General features: G+C 40.9%; 1 protein-coding gene across 14 annotated transcripts in view; it reads left to right on the top strand.

Moving 5' to 3' along the window:
* The window catches only part of LOC105490184 (microtubule associated scaffold protein 2), a 626,066-nt gene that overhangs the window by 451,689 nt on the left and 156,695 nt on the right, over positions 1–17,682 (top strand). For all 14 annotated transcript variants that reach the window (XM_071081499.1, XM_071081501.1, XM_071081504.1 and 11 more), the window contains one exon: positions 15,546–15,644. In XM_071081499.1, coding sequence (XP_070937600.1) covers positions 15,546–15,644 — 99 coding nt within the window. The remainder of the gene's footprint in view (positions 1–15,545; positions 15,645–17,682) is intronic.

The raw sequence follows: 17,682 nt of genomic DNA, 5'->3' as shown, positions 1-17,682 counted from the left end.
CAAAAATTGACAAATAGGATCTAATTAAAAAGAGCTTCTGCACAGCAGAAGAAACCATCATCGGAGTGAACAGACAACCTACAGATAGGGAGAAAATTCTTGCAATCTATCCATCTGACAAAGGTCTAATATCCAGAGTCCACAAGGAACTTAAACACATTTATAAGAAACAACCCCATTAAAAAGTGAGCAAAGAACATGAACAGACACTTCTCAAAAGAAGACATACATGTAGCCAACAAATATGAAAAAAACCTCAACATCACTGATCATTAGAGAAATGCAAATCAAAACCACAGTGAGATACCATCTTATGCCAGTCAAAATGGCTACTATTACAAAGTTAAAACAGGTGCTGGTGAGGTTGTGGAGACAAAGGAACACTTTTACATACATAGGTAAATGTTGTATGGGAGGGTTGGGTGGGTGGGTAAATTAGTTCAACCATTGTGGAAGACAGTGTGGCAATTCCTCAAAGACCTAGAGGCAGAAATACCATTTGACCCAGCAATCCCATTATTATATATATATACCCAAAGGAATATAAATCATTCTGTTATAAAGATACATGCACATGTATGTTTATTGCAGCACCATTCACAGTAGCAAAGACATGGAGTCAACCCAAATGCCCATCAATGATAGACTGGATAAAGAAAATGTGGTGCATATATGTACACTATGGAATACTATGCAGCCATAAAAAGGAACAAGATCATGTCCTTTACAGGGACACAGATGGAGTTGGAAGCCATTATCCTCAGAAAGCTAATGCAAGAACAGAAAACCAAACACCACATGTTCTCACTTATAAGTAGGTGCTGAATGGTGAGAACACATGGATACACGATGGGGACAACACACACTGGAGCCTGTGGGATGGAGGGTGCAGGGAGGGAGAGCATCAGGAAGAATAGCTAATGGATGCTGGGCTTAATACCTAGGTGATAAGATGATCTGTGCAGCAAACCACCATGGCACACGTTTACCTATGTAACAAACCTGCACATCCTGCGCATGTACTCCTGAACTTGAAGTTAAAGAACAAAGTAATAAAATAATAAAAATGAACATTTGTCATGTAAAAAAAATTTAGATTTCAACATGTGAATTTTGGAGTAACACAAACATTCAGACCGTAGTAGGTTCTAAATAAATATTTATAATAATATTGCTAAGAAATACCATTTTGCATGCTTAATCAGGACCCGGCATTATGCTAAGCACTTATTTTTAATCTTTGTGTGTACATAGTAGGTATATATATTTATGGGTTACATGACATGTTTTGATACAGGCATACAATGTGCAGTAGTCACATCAGGGTAAATGACGTCTCCATCACCTCAAGCATCTATCCTTTCTTTGTGTTAGAAACAATTCAGTTATCCTCTTTTCATTATTTTTAAATATACAAAAAAATTATTGCGACAGTCGTCACCCTGATGTCCTATCAAATACCAGATCTTATTTATTCTATCTGATTATATTTTTGTATCCATTAATCATCCCCAGTTTCCTGCAACCCCATTACCCTTCCCAGCCTCTAGTAACCTTCATTCTGTTCTCTATCTCCATGAGTTCAGTTGTGTTAATTTTATGCTAAGCACTCTTAATCCACAGTCCCATTTTATTCTCACAGTACCCTTATGGAGTAGCTACTGTTATCACCCATTTTACACTGGAGGAAACAAACGCGCAGAGAGTTCAAGTAACCTGCCGCCGTTTACACAGCTAAGGACATAGTAAAGCTGAATGTCTGGGCCCTTAATCATATGCTCAACAACCTCTTCATTGTGTCTTTTACCTAATTCCGCCTCCGACTTGAAAATAATTGATATTTGTAATTACCACTTCTACTTTTCAGTGGCTACTGTCTCCATTGTGAATTATGATTTCGACAACTTAAGTTAGTATTTAGTTCACGTTTGGAAAAAATAGTGTAGACGAATATCATCATGAAAGATGATAAAGCTTTAAAAAAGGCTGCAAATTGCAACCCTTACAAGTGAGCGCACAAAAATGGGCAGACGAAAAAGGAACCAAAAGATTTGGTCAATACTCCACAAAAGTAAAAAAATAAAATAGCCAATAAAGATATTTAAATAGGGCTGAACATCATCAGTAATCAGAAGAACGCAATTCAAATCACAGTGAGGTGTGTATCCATTAGAATAACGATATTTTAAAAATCTGACCTTTTAAATATTGGTGAAGATGTACGTGGGGAACTGTCATGCAGTGCTGGCCGGAAAGGAGAAATTGATGGAGCCACTTTGGGAAATAATTTAGTGTTATCTAGTGAGAAATTCATACACATGTGTATCTAGAGACATGTACAAACCTGTTCAAAGCAGCATTGTTCATAATGGCCAAAAACTAGAAGTGGGGGCAACTCAAACTCATCGATGGTAGAATAAGTGAATCTATAGTGATGTATGAGCACAATGGATCATTATTTGTCAATGCAAGTGAACTGGGGCTACATGCTGCAGTGTGGATGCAAATTACAAGTTTAATGTGTAGTAGAAATTGCAAGACCACAGAATCCAGACAGTATGGTTTCATCGATGTCAAGTTTCTAAATAGACTTCAGGATATTGTTACGGCTGCAGGTGAAGTGGTAAAACTATGAGAAAAAGCAAGACATGATCGCTACAGACATCTTGACGGTTGTTTCCTCGAATGGGAAAAGCACGGTGGAGACCTGTCATCCTTCTGGCTGCCAGTGATCTTCTACTATTCCCACTCCTCACCTGGGTAACAATTGCATGGATGTTTGTGTTATAATTATGTGTTAAACTGCACAGATAAGTATTGTATTTTGTGATAAAAATGTTTTAAAACTGTATTATAGTTGATTAATAAAAATATATGAATGAATATATATAATTTGGTTTGAAATAATGCATTTAAATGGTTATGGCTGGTTGAGAATATGATGCAAATGAAGAAAAGTGTTTTTTTTTTTTTTACTTCTCTCTCTTATGTGTCCTTTTATAAGAAAGGAAATAACTTATTTTAATACATACATACCTTGGATGGCTGAGTCTCGATCTGACATCTTAACCAGATAACTTAGTTTAAACCATAAGCAATAGAAGCCAAAGACGGTTTAACTTATTGTTTACTTTCTATTTGTTTATTAGTCATTGTTTCCATTCAGTGGCAACTTCAATCACAAAGTTCCCCATTTATAAAAAAGAAGGCAAAAAATTGTACAATTACTATCCAATCAAAGGTAGCCTGATTTAGCCTCCAATTGGAGTTTCAGGGGAGTTCAGACTCACTAGAGGGAAACTTAGTAAGAATATTTGCCTTGGTCTAGCGAAGTGGGACATCATATAGGGCTAGAAACATTGTAGGCTGGACTCAAAAACAAACCCTCCAACCTTATTCCCCACCCTACTCTCCCTGACCTGTATTCCTTCACCCCTGGTTCCTTTGCACGTGCTCACGGCCCCCACATCCCTCCAACTGCACTGCTCTGCGGTGCCCTTGGCCTCCTGACAAATCTCACATACTTCATGTCTCATCTCAGACATAACCTTCTGCAGTGAAGCCTTACCTGGCTCTTCCTCCACACTCCCAGAGAGAAATCTTTGCCCAAACCTCTGGGCTGGTGCTTGCTACATTATCTTGTCATTACTTATTTACATGCCCAACTAATTGGTGAATTCCTAGAGCTGAGGATTCTGTCTTTTCACTTTGAAACCTCCAACAGCTAATACCATATCAAGTACAATGCAGCTAGCCAATAAATATATGACAAATGAATGAATAAGGGAATGCTTAGGCTCTTACGAGAAAATGGTAGCTCCAAAATTTTTTTAAAGGATGAGGCAGGCTTTCAAGTAAAACTACAGGATCTAACATGAGGACACTTAATACTAAAAGACCATGTTAGGGATTTTTAAATTTATGTGGGGAGAATGTTAGCTTTTAAAAGGGCATACTTTTATTGTGCTTTTGAATTAATGCGAAAGTAAATTATTGGGTAGAAAGAGACAAATAATCCAGATCATTTATTTTATTTTGGCTTAATGAAAAGTGCCACCATGGATAAAATTCAGACATCTACCTGTGTAGTTTTAAAAATGCAGAGTATTTATTACTACTAGTTACTTATTCACATGCTGTCAGTACCTAATAGATCATACAAAGTCCTGATTCCCCAGAAGTGGATTATTTTCTTCCTACAAATCCATCGTATTCAAAGCTTTACTCATTTTGTTTCAAGCAGTATGTACAGTGATTTCTCATTAATCATTTACAACCTGCTTGTTTATTATGTGGGAAGAGAGAGGTACTAGAAAAGAAACAAGAAAGATAAAATAAAAAGCTATTTAAAATGTCAGGAATTCCCCTAATCTCAAGGTTCACTTTATTTTCCATGGGGGAAGAATGTGATTAGTTAGTAATAATAACCAACTCATTTATTTATGGATATTTACTGAGTGGGCGATACTCATGAAGTGTGTTGTCTAATGGGGAATATGGACAGGTGAGAAGGCATTCAACCCATAGTGTAGTAAAGCTGTGGCCCCAGAGCATTAGAGCAGCAGTCTGAGGTGTGAAGGATGTGTTGGAGTAGAGGGAGCAGAGCTAACAGGAGTGATGAAGAGGTAGGGGGCTGCTGCAGAGCTCTCCCTACAGGAGGCATGGCACTGGTGTGAATTACGAAGTTGCAGTGACTATGAAAAAAAGTGGACTAGATTTAAGAGAGACACAAGATGTATATTTCAAAAGATTTGGCATTTTTTTGAACATAAAGAAGTGAGAGAGGGAGGAGATGAAGACAAGATCATTATTTCTGGCTTGGGCAAAAATCACATTTTCCAAGTTAGGGAAGCTAAGAATGAAAAGAGGCTTTGTTAGGTGACAGTGAGTTCAATTTTGGACATATGGAGTGTGATGTGCATGGGAGACATCTGAAGAGAAACATTCATCTATAGTTTGGAGATTATACAGAGAGATAAGATATATAATAAGATATATATCTACATGTATATGTGTATACACATATATGAAACGCAAATATTAGGAGTTCCATAAAAACAACAGAGAAATCAGAGGAGAGGAAATTATGAAGCAACATATCAAGAAAATTTCCCAGAACTGCAGAATGAGAGTTTACAAATTAAAAGGGCACACTAAGTGTCTAGCATAATGGATGCAGAAAGATCCACAGCAAGACACATCAGCATGAAATTTTACAACGCTGGGGAAAAGGAGAAGGCACCAGGAACCTCCCAAGAGAGCAAACAGATCACACACAAAAGGCTGAGATTTAGAATAACATCAGTAGGCTTATCAGTAGCAACCCTGGACACTAAAGGAGAAATACCTTAGCATTTCTGGGGGAAATGACTGCCATGTGCCATGTTAAAATTCTGCACTGAGCCAAGCAACCAATTGGATGAAGAAATCTTCAGCTTTGGAAGCTGTCAGATAATTTACCTCATGTATACCTTTCTCCAGAAACTTAAAAAAAATGTGCTCTACCAAAGTAAGGAAGTAGATCAAGAAAGAGGAAGGCATGGGGGTCCAGAAAATAGGAACCTGAAGTAGGAAAAAAGCAAAGGAATTTCCCAGAATGATGATGCAGCTCAAATGACAGCCATGTCACAGCCCTAGAAATGACCAGTCTAGAATGAAATGGAGAATTGAGGGCTCTAGGAAGAATGGCTCCAAGAAAACAAAACTACACTGAGGTATAACCTTATATGTCATAATTATGAGAGGAAAGTTATATGCTGATGGAGAACTCGTGGGAGAATTAGCAATATATACATAGAAAACTAAGCAAACAAAAACCAAGGCAGCTATTAAACCCAGGGAAAACAAAAGTCAGACAAGAAGATGGTTCAGTTGTAAATAATATTCATATATGGTTTTAACAAGGTGAACTGAATTTTGACCTAACCAAAAATGGTACAACTGTATTGCAATGATGGGGGAGGTAGTGTGGAAGGGAGCCTGCAGAGAAAAAAAAGTGTCATTTGCTGTAATAAGAAGTTACTAAAATATATGTAAAATATAAATATCAAGAAGTAGCATTATAAACATTTTACTTATATCTATGGAGATGCATAGAAAAAACAACTCAAAATGTGGAAGTGATGAATATGAAAGTGTATGGAGAGATAAGAGAAGATAGTACTGGGTGGTTTTTGTTGTTGTTTAAAACCTTGCAGAATGACCTTTCAGAAAGGTATCAATGCAGAACTTTGTTTTGAAAAATAGTTTTCTACCATATGATCTAGCAGTTCTACTACTGGGCATATATCCAAAGGAAAGGAGATCGGAGCATTGTAGAGGTATCTGGACTCTTGTGTTTATTGCAGCACTATTCACAATAGCCAAGATGTTGAATCAACCTGTGTCCATCAACAGATGAATGAATAAAGAAAATGTGATACATATACATAATAGAATACCATTCATCCATTGAAAAGAATGGAGTTGTGTCATTTATGGCAACATGGATGAGCTTGGAGGAGATTATGTGAAGTGAAATTAGCCAGGCACAGAAAGCCAGGCACAGAAAGCCAGATATCACATGTTCTCATATGTGGAATCTAAAAAAGTTGATCTCTTAGAACTAGAGAATAGAATAGTGGTTACTAGAAATTGGGAAGGTAGGGAGAAGGAGAGAAAGTAAGAGATTAGTTAATTAATGCAAAATTACAGTTAGAAGGAATCAGTTCTAGTGTTCTATAAAACTGTAGGGTGACTCTAGTTAATTATAAGCTATTGCATATTTTCAAGTAGCTAGAAGAGAGGATCTGGCATGGTCCCAACACAAAGAAATGATCTATATGTGAGGTGATGGGTATGCTAGTTATCACAATATGATCACTGCATATTGTTTACATGTTCCAAAATATCAGTATGTACCCCATACATACGTACAATTACTGTGTGCCAATTAGAATAATAAAAATAGTTTTTTAAAAGGTATGCAAAGGATGAAAAGGAAAAAATGGAAGAAATAATTGCTGGACTTTGCTGTGGCCACAGTGATACCTGGTGACTATAAATTTGATGTCCCCATCTGTGTCATTGTGTGCTCAGCTGGGCTAGAAAAGGGTGACAACGGATTGAGCCAGGGTTGGGTCCTGCAGACAGTTGTGACCATTGTTGTTTCTGTTGTCTCTGAAATGAGAGCAAGCATGTGGCTAATAAAGTAGTAGAAGTAAAGGACTCTGGGGTAAACTTTAGGTTGGATAATAAGGGAGTTGAAGACAGAAGGAGACTGATGGTGTGGGGAAAGAGATTATTGTCTGCGTTGTAGATATGAATTGATAGGCGACAGCATAGTGAGATGGTGGAGGGATAGAGGGTTGTAACCAGAAAGAAGGATATGTGAATTTCAGAGGCAAAGTTTAAGGTGATGACAAGGTCCATGGTGATGCCCAGGGTCTTGATTCAGGGTGCCTCTTGGGTTGCAGGTGTCAAAGGACTGAAAGCTGGGATGCTAGATGAGGCATGCATTGGGGATTACTAGGGTGTCAGTACCTGAGGGTAAAGGGGAAGACCACACCTGTGGGGTGTGAGAGGCAGTAACCGTGCTGTAGGAATAGTGTTCGATTAGGCAGCAAGAACCTTGGAACCTCAAAGGAAAGGCACTTTACATATGTGTGGGGCCTCATGTTCTAGTGGGGTATTTGAGAGTTTAAAGGAGACCTCCTGACCAGGATAGAGTTGAATGTGGAGGAAAAGCACCAGTGGCAACCATTTGAGAAAACTGCTCTGAGAGAGATTGAGGACAAAGGTAAGGGATGAAGATTTTTTACCAAAGGAAGAAGGAGTTCCACATAGTACAGAGGAAGCATCAGAGGGAGAAAGGTTGGGGCCAGGGATGGAAAGGATGTTGGGATTCGCTGGCCCCCAGTGTTTGAAAACTAATGGCTTAAGCCATTTCCTGGTCTCTTAGTCACAGCCTTCCTGCCGTCTCCCCAACACCCCTACTCTCTTGTAAGCTTTCTCACCCCTTCCCCTTGCTTCTTCCCTTCAAATGGAATCAGACTCCACCTGGATCCACTGTGCTTCTGTGGGCAGGCGAGCAGGCAGGCGGTAGAACTCATTACTTCTCAGGACTCACTGAGGCCACTGCAGTGTAGTGAAACGCAGTCTAAGTAGGGCCGGAAGTTGCAGGTTCAGCCATGTACTGGTAGATGCGGATATGCTACAAACTCCATACTTTCAGTTCCTTCATTTGTGAACCAGTAACAATAATACCCACAGAGTTTGGACAGGTGTCAGGTGGGGTAACATACACAGAAGCAACTGCAACATGGTACCTGGTGTTTATAAATGCTTATGATAAATATCTCTCCCAAATGTGTAACTTCCGTTACAGCTCATACCTCTGTCTTTCACTAGGACAGTGCCTTATGGATTCTTTCTGCTTAATAATGAATCGATCAGTGAATGTATTGGGCTTGGGGGGGGTGGAATTTACAAAGCTTTTACACATATATATATATATTTCAAAAACCACTTGTTCACTCTTCTATCCTTACCTTTTCATAATTTTCAGAATGTATTATCCCTTAGTCTTATCCAGGTAATAATTAGGCTTCACTAGGCCTCTATTTGAGTACAGAAACCTCCCTATTCTCACTTAAATTCCCAGCTACAATCTCTGCCTTCATGCATGCAGTGCCTGGATGTTGAAATGGAACAAAGCTTAAATAGGTTAAAATCCACCTTCCCAATATAGCCCAATATTCAGATTGTTTCTCCTATTAACTCTCCTGCGTCAATATCAGATATTCCTCTTAATATTTAAAAAATTACTATTAGCAGCTGAAAACTGATTTCCTTTCCTCTAGTCCTTGCATCTAACTCTCCTGAGTTCGCTCTCACTCGCTCTCTCTCTCGGTGTCTCTCTCTCCTCTCTCTCTTTAGTTTATAACTCATCCAGGTGTCTCTTTTATTCTGTATATTCTTATCTAGATACGTTTCCTTTCTTCATTCTATCCAATCCCTATGAATCCTACCTTGAAATGTTGCCATTCAATTCGTCTTACAAATGGCTTCAGAATCTATATTTTCTGATTGCATCATTCATGTTTTCTATTCACCTCCTTCCGGTTGCACTGGAGTGATAATCATCACTTGCATTATGGCCACCTTTGCTTTTCCCTCTTCTTGCTTCGCTCCATCTGCATCTGCAGTCCTCGTGTTCGCTGCATGGGAGCTGATCTGTGGGGCCAGGGCAGGGTCAACCCCGTGACATGTGCTTTCACAGGCATGTGGAGGGAGAACCTTAGATAGTTGGGGGATAAAGTCTGTTGCTGTATATACTTCTTTATCCTTTCTGTTTCTTATCTTTTCTTACTTACATTGAGATTTACTTTCAGGAATTTGCAGCCTATTGTATGTGAGATTAAGAGCCTATAAAAATGTTTTAGGTTTTTTTTTTTTTTTTTTTTTTTGATGTGCTGACTTCTTTTTATTAAAAAAGTATATAGCTATTCTCTTAAATCTTTTTTTCCCATTTAGATGTGCTCAGTGAGGATCCTGAATTAGCTGTTGTCACTTGTTATTTCTTTCTTTTTTTTTTTTTTCTTTTTGAGATGACAGCCTCGTCCTCAGAGTGAGCCATTATTCTTGTTTATGTTCAGGGACTCGGGGGACTAATAGAGACCAAGCAGTTAGTGACTTTCTGGTGAGTAAGAAGAGTTTCCTCATTTTTTTAAATCTGTAATTGACACATCAAGCCATCATTCTTGATTGGGCAGCTTTAGGGCCAAGTCATGTTTTCATGGGTCCTGTGCAGTTTGTCTTTCTTTTCAGCATTTGTAATAAACAAGTTGTAAGTCACTTTTATGATGTCCGGTTCAGGAATAAATTACACAATGGTGCTTCTGCCAGCTGTTGTGGAAGCCACTGATACCATTGTGGAAAGTCCTTGTCCGTGGGAGAAAATGAGCTTTTACACTATTCTTCTCTTTTCTGAGACACTCTCTGTGGATTGCTAGGCAGCACCCATCCCTGTAGGCTTTTGAGGTGCTTCTTGCTACACTATGACGAAACAGTCTAGGACCATCTGGGTTTGTAGTGATTGGCATTGGGTGAATATGATCAGTGCCAGTATTTCAAGTTAAACTTACAGCCTTCTCTTCTGAGACCAGACTGAGGCTGGCATTTCTTTCCCTCCTGCTGCCTTCTTCCTTCCCGGCAGAAGCCCCAGTGCTCTGGCGTTTGTGTACAAACATTCTTTCATGGAGCTCTGAATCTCAGTGTAGAGAAGGCACATGAGGAGCAGTTTTGACCAACATATGGCCCCATGAGAGAAGAGCATGTGCATTTATTGATTAAGGAGCTATTTTCTCTGGCCGGCATTATATTATCCAGGTCTTGTTTGGTGTCATGTTAGAGAAACCTAATTCAAATTGCCTTAGGCAACAAGAAAGCAAAAGGGCAGAGGGATTTGGGGCTCACAGAACTGAGAGGTTCTGGAGGTCATGCTGACGTGAGGCATGACTGTCCCCGGGGGGTACTTCAACTGCAGCGGCAGGAATACATGTCCATCTCCCGGCCCCTCGTTCTCCACTCGTGACCTCGTCCTCAGAAAGGCTCTCCCCACATGAGAACAAAGATGGTCAGCAGCTGCTCCAGGCCTATATCCTGCCAGCTTCGGCATCTCTCAAAAGGAGAATTTTTTCCTAGTAATTCCAGCAAAATTCTCGAGTTAGGACTGTCATCGTCCCAACTCACATCTTGTTTCATTCTCAAGCCAGGATACTGCGTAACACCAGAGCGGTGCGAGCTCTTATCTGGCAGGCCTGTGTCATACGCCCCCTCCAGGCCCTGGTCCCTCAGCCCCCTACTCTGACCACGTGAAACAAGAGGAGGCAAGGGTCGATTCCCCAAAGGTCAGCAGGGGTGCTGTTCAAAGGAGCTACTGAGGCCTAGCACGAGATGCCCGCTAGCTTTAGCAGCACAGAACCTGCACTCAGGGAAAGAGATCAGGGAAAGCTGAGTCGGGTCTAAGGAAATACTGCTATTCAAGAAGGGTCAAAAAAAATAAGGAAAAGCTTCATAAATAAGTATCAGGGACTCTGGGGATTAATAGATACCAAGCAGTTGGTGAGTTTTTGGTGAGTAAAGAGTTTCCTCGTTGAGCCATTCAGTTAGACAGGGAAGCTGTAGTATGCTGAGTACTGACCCCCGAATATGTCCATGTATGGATCACCAGAACTTGTCATTGTTACCTTATAGGGCAAAAGGGACTTTGCATGAAGTTCGGAATGTTGAGATGGGCAGATTATCCTGGATTACCCAGATAGAGACAATGTCATCACAAACATCCTTGTAAGAGAGAGGCAGGAGGAATTAGAAAGACGTGATGCAGGAAGCAGGGATTGGAGTGATTGCTTTCAAGATGGAAGAAGGGGCCACTAGCCAAGGAATGAAGGAAGCTACGAGAGGCAAACAAGGCAAGGAAATGGACTCTCCCCTGGAGAGTCTAGAAGCCACCAGCCTGGCCAACACCTTGGCTTCAGCCCAGTGAGACTGATTTCAGACTTCTGACCTCCAGAACTGGAAGGGAATAAACGTGTGTTGTCTTAAACTCCTAAGTGGTAATTTGTTACAGTGGTAATGGGAAAACTAAAACAGAAGGAGCTGAAATTGAAGATGACCTGGAGTGGGCCAGGCAGACCAGGGAGAGGCTGAGCACTCGGCCTCCGTGAACAGCACAGGCTGAGACACCCGGGGTCACATGGAAACAGCAGGGGCACCTGGCAGAGGACAGGAGATCCTGGTGGGTGCTTTCCCCACACCACAGCGTTGGGACTTCCTTCTGAAGCCCAGGGTAAGCTTTGGAAAGGTTTTAACAGTAAAATCACGGGATCTTGTTAAAGGCTTAAGGTTTTTCTGGCAGTGCTAAGGAGGGTGAGTTAGGTAAAGATTCAGAGATTAAGGCACAAGACGGAGAAATTACTGAAGAGAAGTTTGTAGTTGTACCAGCAAGACATGATGAGGACTGAGCTGAGGTACAAAGTGAGAATGAATCAGGGGCCAGACTTAGGAGCTACTGAAGGTCAGAAAGATCTCGTGACTGCTAGATATGGTACGATGGAGAAGAAGACTGACTGGTTTCTGGTTTCAGTGACTGGGAGGACAATTGACTAGGAAACAAAGTACAGGACAGAGAATGGGTTTAAGAAGAAGCTAACCAGCTCCATTTGGGGAACAATGGTTTTTGTCATCTAATAGATAAGGAGTAATGTCTATTTGGCAACTGAAAACAGGTCTGGATCCCAGGAGAGATACCTGGGCCCACCTGGATTGGAAATCACAGATATGGCCATCAGTGTATGTAAGTCGGTGATGTGAGCCTGTTGAGTGGATAAGCTCACTCAGAAGACTGGGCAGGAGAAGGTGGAGGCTGCACTGGGAATACCTTGTTCCAGGTCTAAGGAAAGAAGACAGAGTAACCAAGAAGGCTGAGAAGACAGAGTAACCAAGAAGGCTGAGACAATGGCCGGGGGACAGTAGGAAAACATGAGACCAAAGACTGCACTAGCATTTCTAGACACTCAGAGATCTCGTCGAGTGAATGAAAGCTTACCGTGTATTTAGAAGACATTTATTCTGAGTCTAGATTGTAAAAAAAAAAATGTCAAGAAGAACAGAAGGTCTTGATTCATCACTGTAATTATCTGTGCCATCAATAATTCCCGGACCATACAAGAGTTCTCCAGGTGGCCTTGTGTTCCTGTGGTAAAGTTTGCCAGCAAAGGAAGGGTGAAACTTTCGGTTTGAGTTATTGCTATAGGATTGTTTGGATAAGACTTCTCTCTCCTTATCCTTTTATGGATCAGACAAATTAGTTTCATTACTGGTTTGGTTTCTCTCCTTTTCTTTTTGCTTATTAGTTATTATACAAGTAATGTGTGATGATTACAAAATACGGAACTAATGCAGAAGCATATTAAAATAAAAAGTAAAAACTCCTAAATCCTACTGCTTAGAAGTAACCACTATTAAAAGTTTGGTGCCTGTCTTTCAGATATTTTTACTTACTTGTAAGCATAATACAGGTGACATTTTGTGTTATAAAAATGGGATGATTCCATGCATGCTGTTCAACTAACTTTTTAATTTATCGTGGACAGCTTTCCATGCCAGTACAATACAGAGCTATGATATCCTTTTTAATGGCTGCATAGTAGTCCCCGGTTTGAATATACCACAGTTCATATAACTTATGTTATACATGTTATAATTTATGTTTTTGCATACTTTTAGAAGTGTTTCAAAGAGAGATTTATACAAATGGAATTGCAGGGTCCAAACTATCAATATTTGCATTTTTGATACAATACAATTTGTACTCCATGAAAGCTGAATGGAAAATGCTGAAAGGCTACATAAATAATCATATTTAGTTTCCCTTTCAGCACAAAACATTAGGTTTAGTGCAGATTTGGGGACTTTAATATTTCCCTTCTCAGCTTTCAGGAGTCTCGGTGTCTTTCCATATTTGTTTATACCTAAAACCAAAGCCAAGTGAAGGAAGAGAATGGGGAGCTTAGCCATATAGTAGGTACCCTGAGGGGTCCCTGTGACTTCAGCAGAGTGCAGTGACTGGGCTTTCCAGACCTGGAAGGTGCAGCCTTCTGTGAGCCCTGAAATGCCTGGGCAAACCTGCCTGGAAAGAAGCCCAGAGGAGAGCAGGAGTTGGAGGGGCACACACTGAGGGGCCACCCTATCTGGGTCAAAGTTTGTGTTCTAGTGGGGAAGACAGACACTAAGCAAACAGGTGAGGATACAGTAGATTGTTGGGCAGTGACAAATGCTGTGAGGAAGAATGAAGTGGGTGAAGAGGAAACTGGCAGGTGGTGAGAGGGCCACATTAGCTGGAGCACCAGGCGTGGTGAGGAGACGTGGCTGTGCTGAGACCTCCTGAATGGATGGATAAGCCATGCTTAAGGGCTAGAGAAAGAATATTCTGTGCAGAGGAACTCAAGCCACAGGAGGAAGAATGGCATGTTTGGGGACCAACAAGGCTGGCATTGTGGCTGGCAGATGTGGGCAGGGACAGTGACAGTGTCTTTGAGGTCATCTGGGGCTGCGCCATCTGATATGGTGGCACATATCATAATTAAATGATTGCTTAATTAAATGAATCGATTAAATGATTGAGACTTCAGTGTCAGTAGGGCATGAGGCATGTTGGAAGAGCTGTTCTCAGACACTGTTTGTTGGGAATATGAATTAGTGGATCCTTTTGTTGGACGATTGGACTGTGCATAGCAACACTGCAAAAGAGCAGACTCAATCCAGCAAAAGCAATTCTGTGTATTTGTCCTCTGAAGATCCTGGTCTGTGTGTACCAAGAAACAAGTATAAGAGTGTTTATTACAGCACATGAAGCTATTTCATTAGCTAAACTTGTAACCATCTAAATGCTCATCCATAAGACCATGGGGAACTGAATTACAGTATGTCTTTGCCCATCTGTATGATGTGGCTCTTTTTTAAAAATCTGTAAATACACTGATAAGAAAAAGATCTCCAAAAATGTGGGTACGTAAAAAGAAGTTGCAATGTTTAGTTCACATATTTAACTAGTAGCTGTATTTGTATATGTGTGTACTTTTATAAATACCTAGAAAAAAATCTGGGAGAATAAACACAAAACTGCTAGCAGCAGTTACTGCTGGAAAGAAGAGTGAGGTCTCAGGGTTTGGGGGTGAGCGTGGGGGTGACATTCATGGTCTGCATCTAAGGAACCACAGCAAGCTTTGTTTTTGAAATGACCTAACAGTGCGCTGAAGCCAAGGCAGGTTTGGGTTAATCTAGGTCTATGTGATTTCGCTAATCTCCCATCCACTGCTCTTTGACTTTCTGACAAAGGAGATGTGAAGGTGAGCACTGTGCCTAGGACACAAAGGAGAAGCTGCACTGTGCCCCGGGTATCGCTGGACACAATGTGAGGAGCGTCCACATGTTTTTGCTGGACCAGCTCTGGCAGCAAGTTCCACGAAGGCTCAGCTGTAGCCAAGAGAGCTAAAAGGCTGTCTAGGTCACCTCTGTGGACCCGCTGCATGGAAATTAATTAGAGTTGGACCATGTCCCCTGTGGCTTGGCTCCAGGTGATGCGAAAGTTATTAGCAGCTATATGCAGCTACAGCATCCTTCCCCGTCTTCTGAAAATTTGTTTCGGCAGAGACAGGCAGGCAGACTAAGTTGGTGGCTGAGGACAGTAAAATTTTAATTCCCAGATAGTTTGGTCAGGGTCATTAGGGTGGCAGTGACTTTCAGAGAAGGGCATGTTTTTCATCAAATCGGAGACAGCAGTGTCCTTACTCCTCCCCTGACCACTCAAAACTAAATTCTTTTTCCTATAAACAAGTGTGTCATTCCTCAAGCACAGGGGGTGGTGACCATAGCAACAAATCACCCAAATATTTCTTTTGTTGATCTGTTTGACTTTTGTGAAGCCACCCTTTCCACAATTTATGTTGCCATTTCAATTTTAACTAGCTTACCTTCTATTTCTCTTCTCCAACTATGCATAGGAACAAAGAAAGACACTCAGAAAGATCAAGATACGAATAAACCTGCTGTTTCATCTCCTAAGAGAGGAGCAGCTTCAGCCACCAAGCTTCATTCACCAGGTATGTAGGAAATATGATGTGTTACTTGGGGAGATGACTTGAACTTGGAATTTATCTTATTTCAGATGTCATTAATGGAGCAATGCCAGCCCATGTGATTTACATGATTGTTCCAGAGCTTGACATACATATGCTGATGTTTTCTGACTCTAGATGAAATGAATCAACTGTTCACATCATTTTATCTTAAAAAAACAAGATGCTATGCTACGTTTAACTGGGAGGATCTTCTCTGTGTAGGGGTATCTGCTATTCCAATAGCATGTAGAAATCATTTACAATTGAAAAATAGACTTTAAAGATCTAACCTCAAGAAATAATATTGTCTAAAAGGAAGAAGAACAGAGATAAGGGGTATCAAATGATTTGTTAGTCTGTCAATGAGGAAACCATTTATTTGCATTTATTCAGATATGAACAAACTACATAAGGTTACTTGAAAGTCAAAAATTGTTTAATATGAATATTCCTGGCCAGGCGTGGTGGCTCATGCCTGTAATCCCAGCGCTTTGGGAGGCCAAGGGGGGCGGATCACTTGAGGTCAGGAGTTCCAGACCAGCCTAGCCAATATGGCAAAACCCTGTCTCTACTAAAAATACAAAAATTAGCTGGGTATGGTGGCTTTCGCCTGTAGTTCCAGCTACTTGGGAGGCTGAGGCAGGAGAATCACTTGAACTTGAGAGGTGGAGGTCGCAGTGAGCCGAGATCACGCCACTGCACTCCAACCTGAGTGACAGAGCGAGACTTCATCTCAAAAAAAAGAAAAAGAAAAAGAAGAATATTCCCGTTGTAAGACGTTCCTGCCATTGTAGAACAGTATGCAATGCAACCTCAAAACATTTTCTTTAAGCCCAAAAATGGTGGCCTTAATAGCAGCTAATGTTTGAGCTCTGACTGCGTGCCAGGTACTGTCCTGTGCTCTTTAAATATGTTAATTGATTTAATGTCCACAATAACTCTGTGAGACAGGTTGTGTTATCGCCCCTCTCTTTCCATGTGAGGAAACTGAGGCACAAACATTTCATTAATTTGCCCAAAGTCACAGGTAATAAGTAGTGGAGCCTTGGTTTTAACCTAAGCAATCTGTATTCCAAACTTGCATTGTTAGTTGCTACACTGTTAACCCAAAAGCATGGAGAATAGAGAACTTACTAAAATTGCTGATTAATTAAAAATTTATGGAAAATAGATTAAAGCTGTAAATGTGAAGGACAGGAGACAAAGCCTGGTAGTTGGGTGAGAGATCAGATCTGAGGACCCTGCATAAATCTGGAATTTCTTTTTTTTTTTTTTTTTTTGAGACGGAGTCTTGCTCTGTCACCCAGGCTGGAGTGCAGTGGCCAGATCTCAGCTCACTGCAAGCTCCGCCTCCCGGGTTTAGGCCATTCTCCTGCCTCAGCCTCCCGAGTAGCTGGGACTACAGGCGCCCGCCACCGTGCCCGGCTAGTTTTTTGTATTTTTAGTAGAGACGGGGTTTCACCGTGTTAGCCAGGATGGTCTCGATCTCCTGACCTCGTGATCCGCCCGCCTCGGCCTCCCAAAGTGCTGGGATTACAGGCTTGAGCCACCGCGCCCGGCCAAATCTGGAATTTCTAAAGGGCAACACTTTGGAAGGAAAAGAAAATTCACCCTGCAGGAGACTGGCCGACCGCAGCTCCAGCTCTGTGGGAAGCCGAGGATTTTTTTGAGGATTGTTGCATCTATGTTTGTCAGGGAAATTGGTTGTAATTTTCTTTTTATTTATGATGTTCTTTCCTGGTTTTAGTATTAGGGTGATACTGGCTTTATAGAATGATTTAGGGAGGATTCCCTCTTTCTCTGTCTTTTGAATTCGTGTCAATAGGATTGGTACCAGTTCTTCTTTCAATGTCACATAGAAATCAACTGTGAATTCGTCTGGTCCTGGACTTTTTCTTGTTGGCAATTTTTTTTATGATCATTTCAATCTTGCTTCTTATTACTGGTCTGTTTGGAGTTTTAATTTCTTCCTGGTTTAATCTAGGAAGGATGTATATTTCCAGGAATTTATTTATCTCCT

Source organism: Macaca nemestrina, chromosome 16 (assembly GCF_043159975.1).
Source record: "Macaca nemestrina isolate mMacNem1 chromosome 16, mMacNem.hap1, whole genome shotgun sequence".
Taxonomy (NCBI): domain Eukaryota; kingdom Metazoa; phylum Chordata; class Mammalia; order Primates; family Cercopithecidae; genus Macaca; species Macaca nemestrina.
Note: the sequence above shows the minus strand (reverse complement) of the source record. Positions and strands in the feature narration are given on the sequence as shown.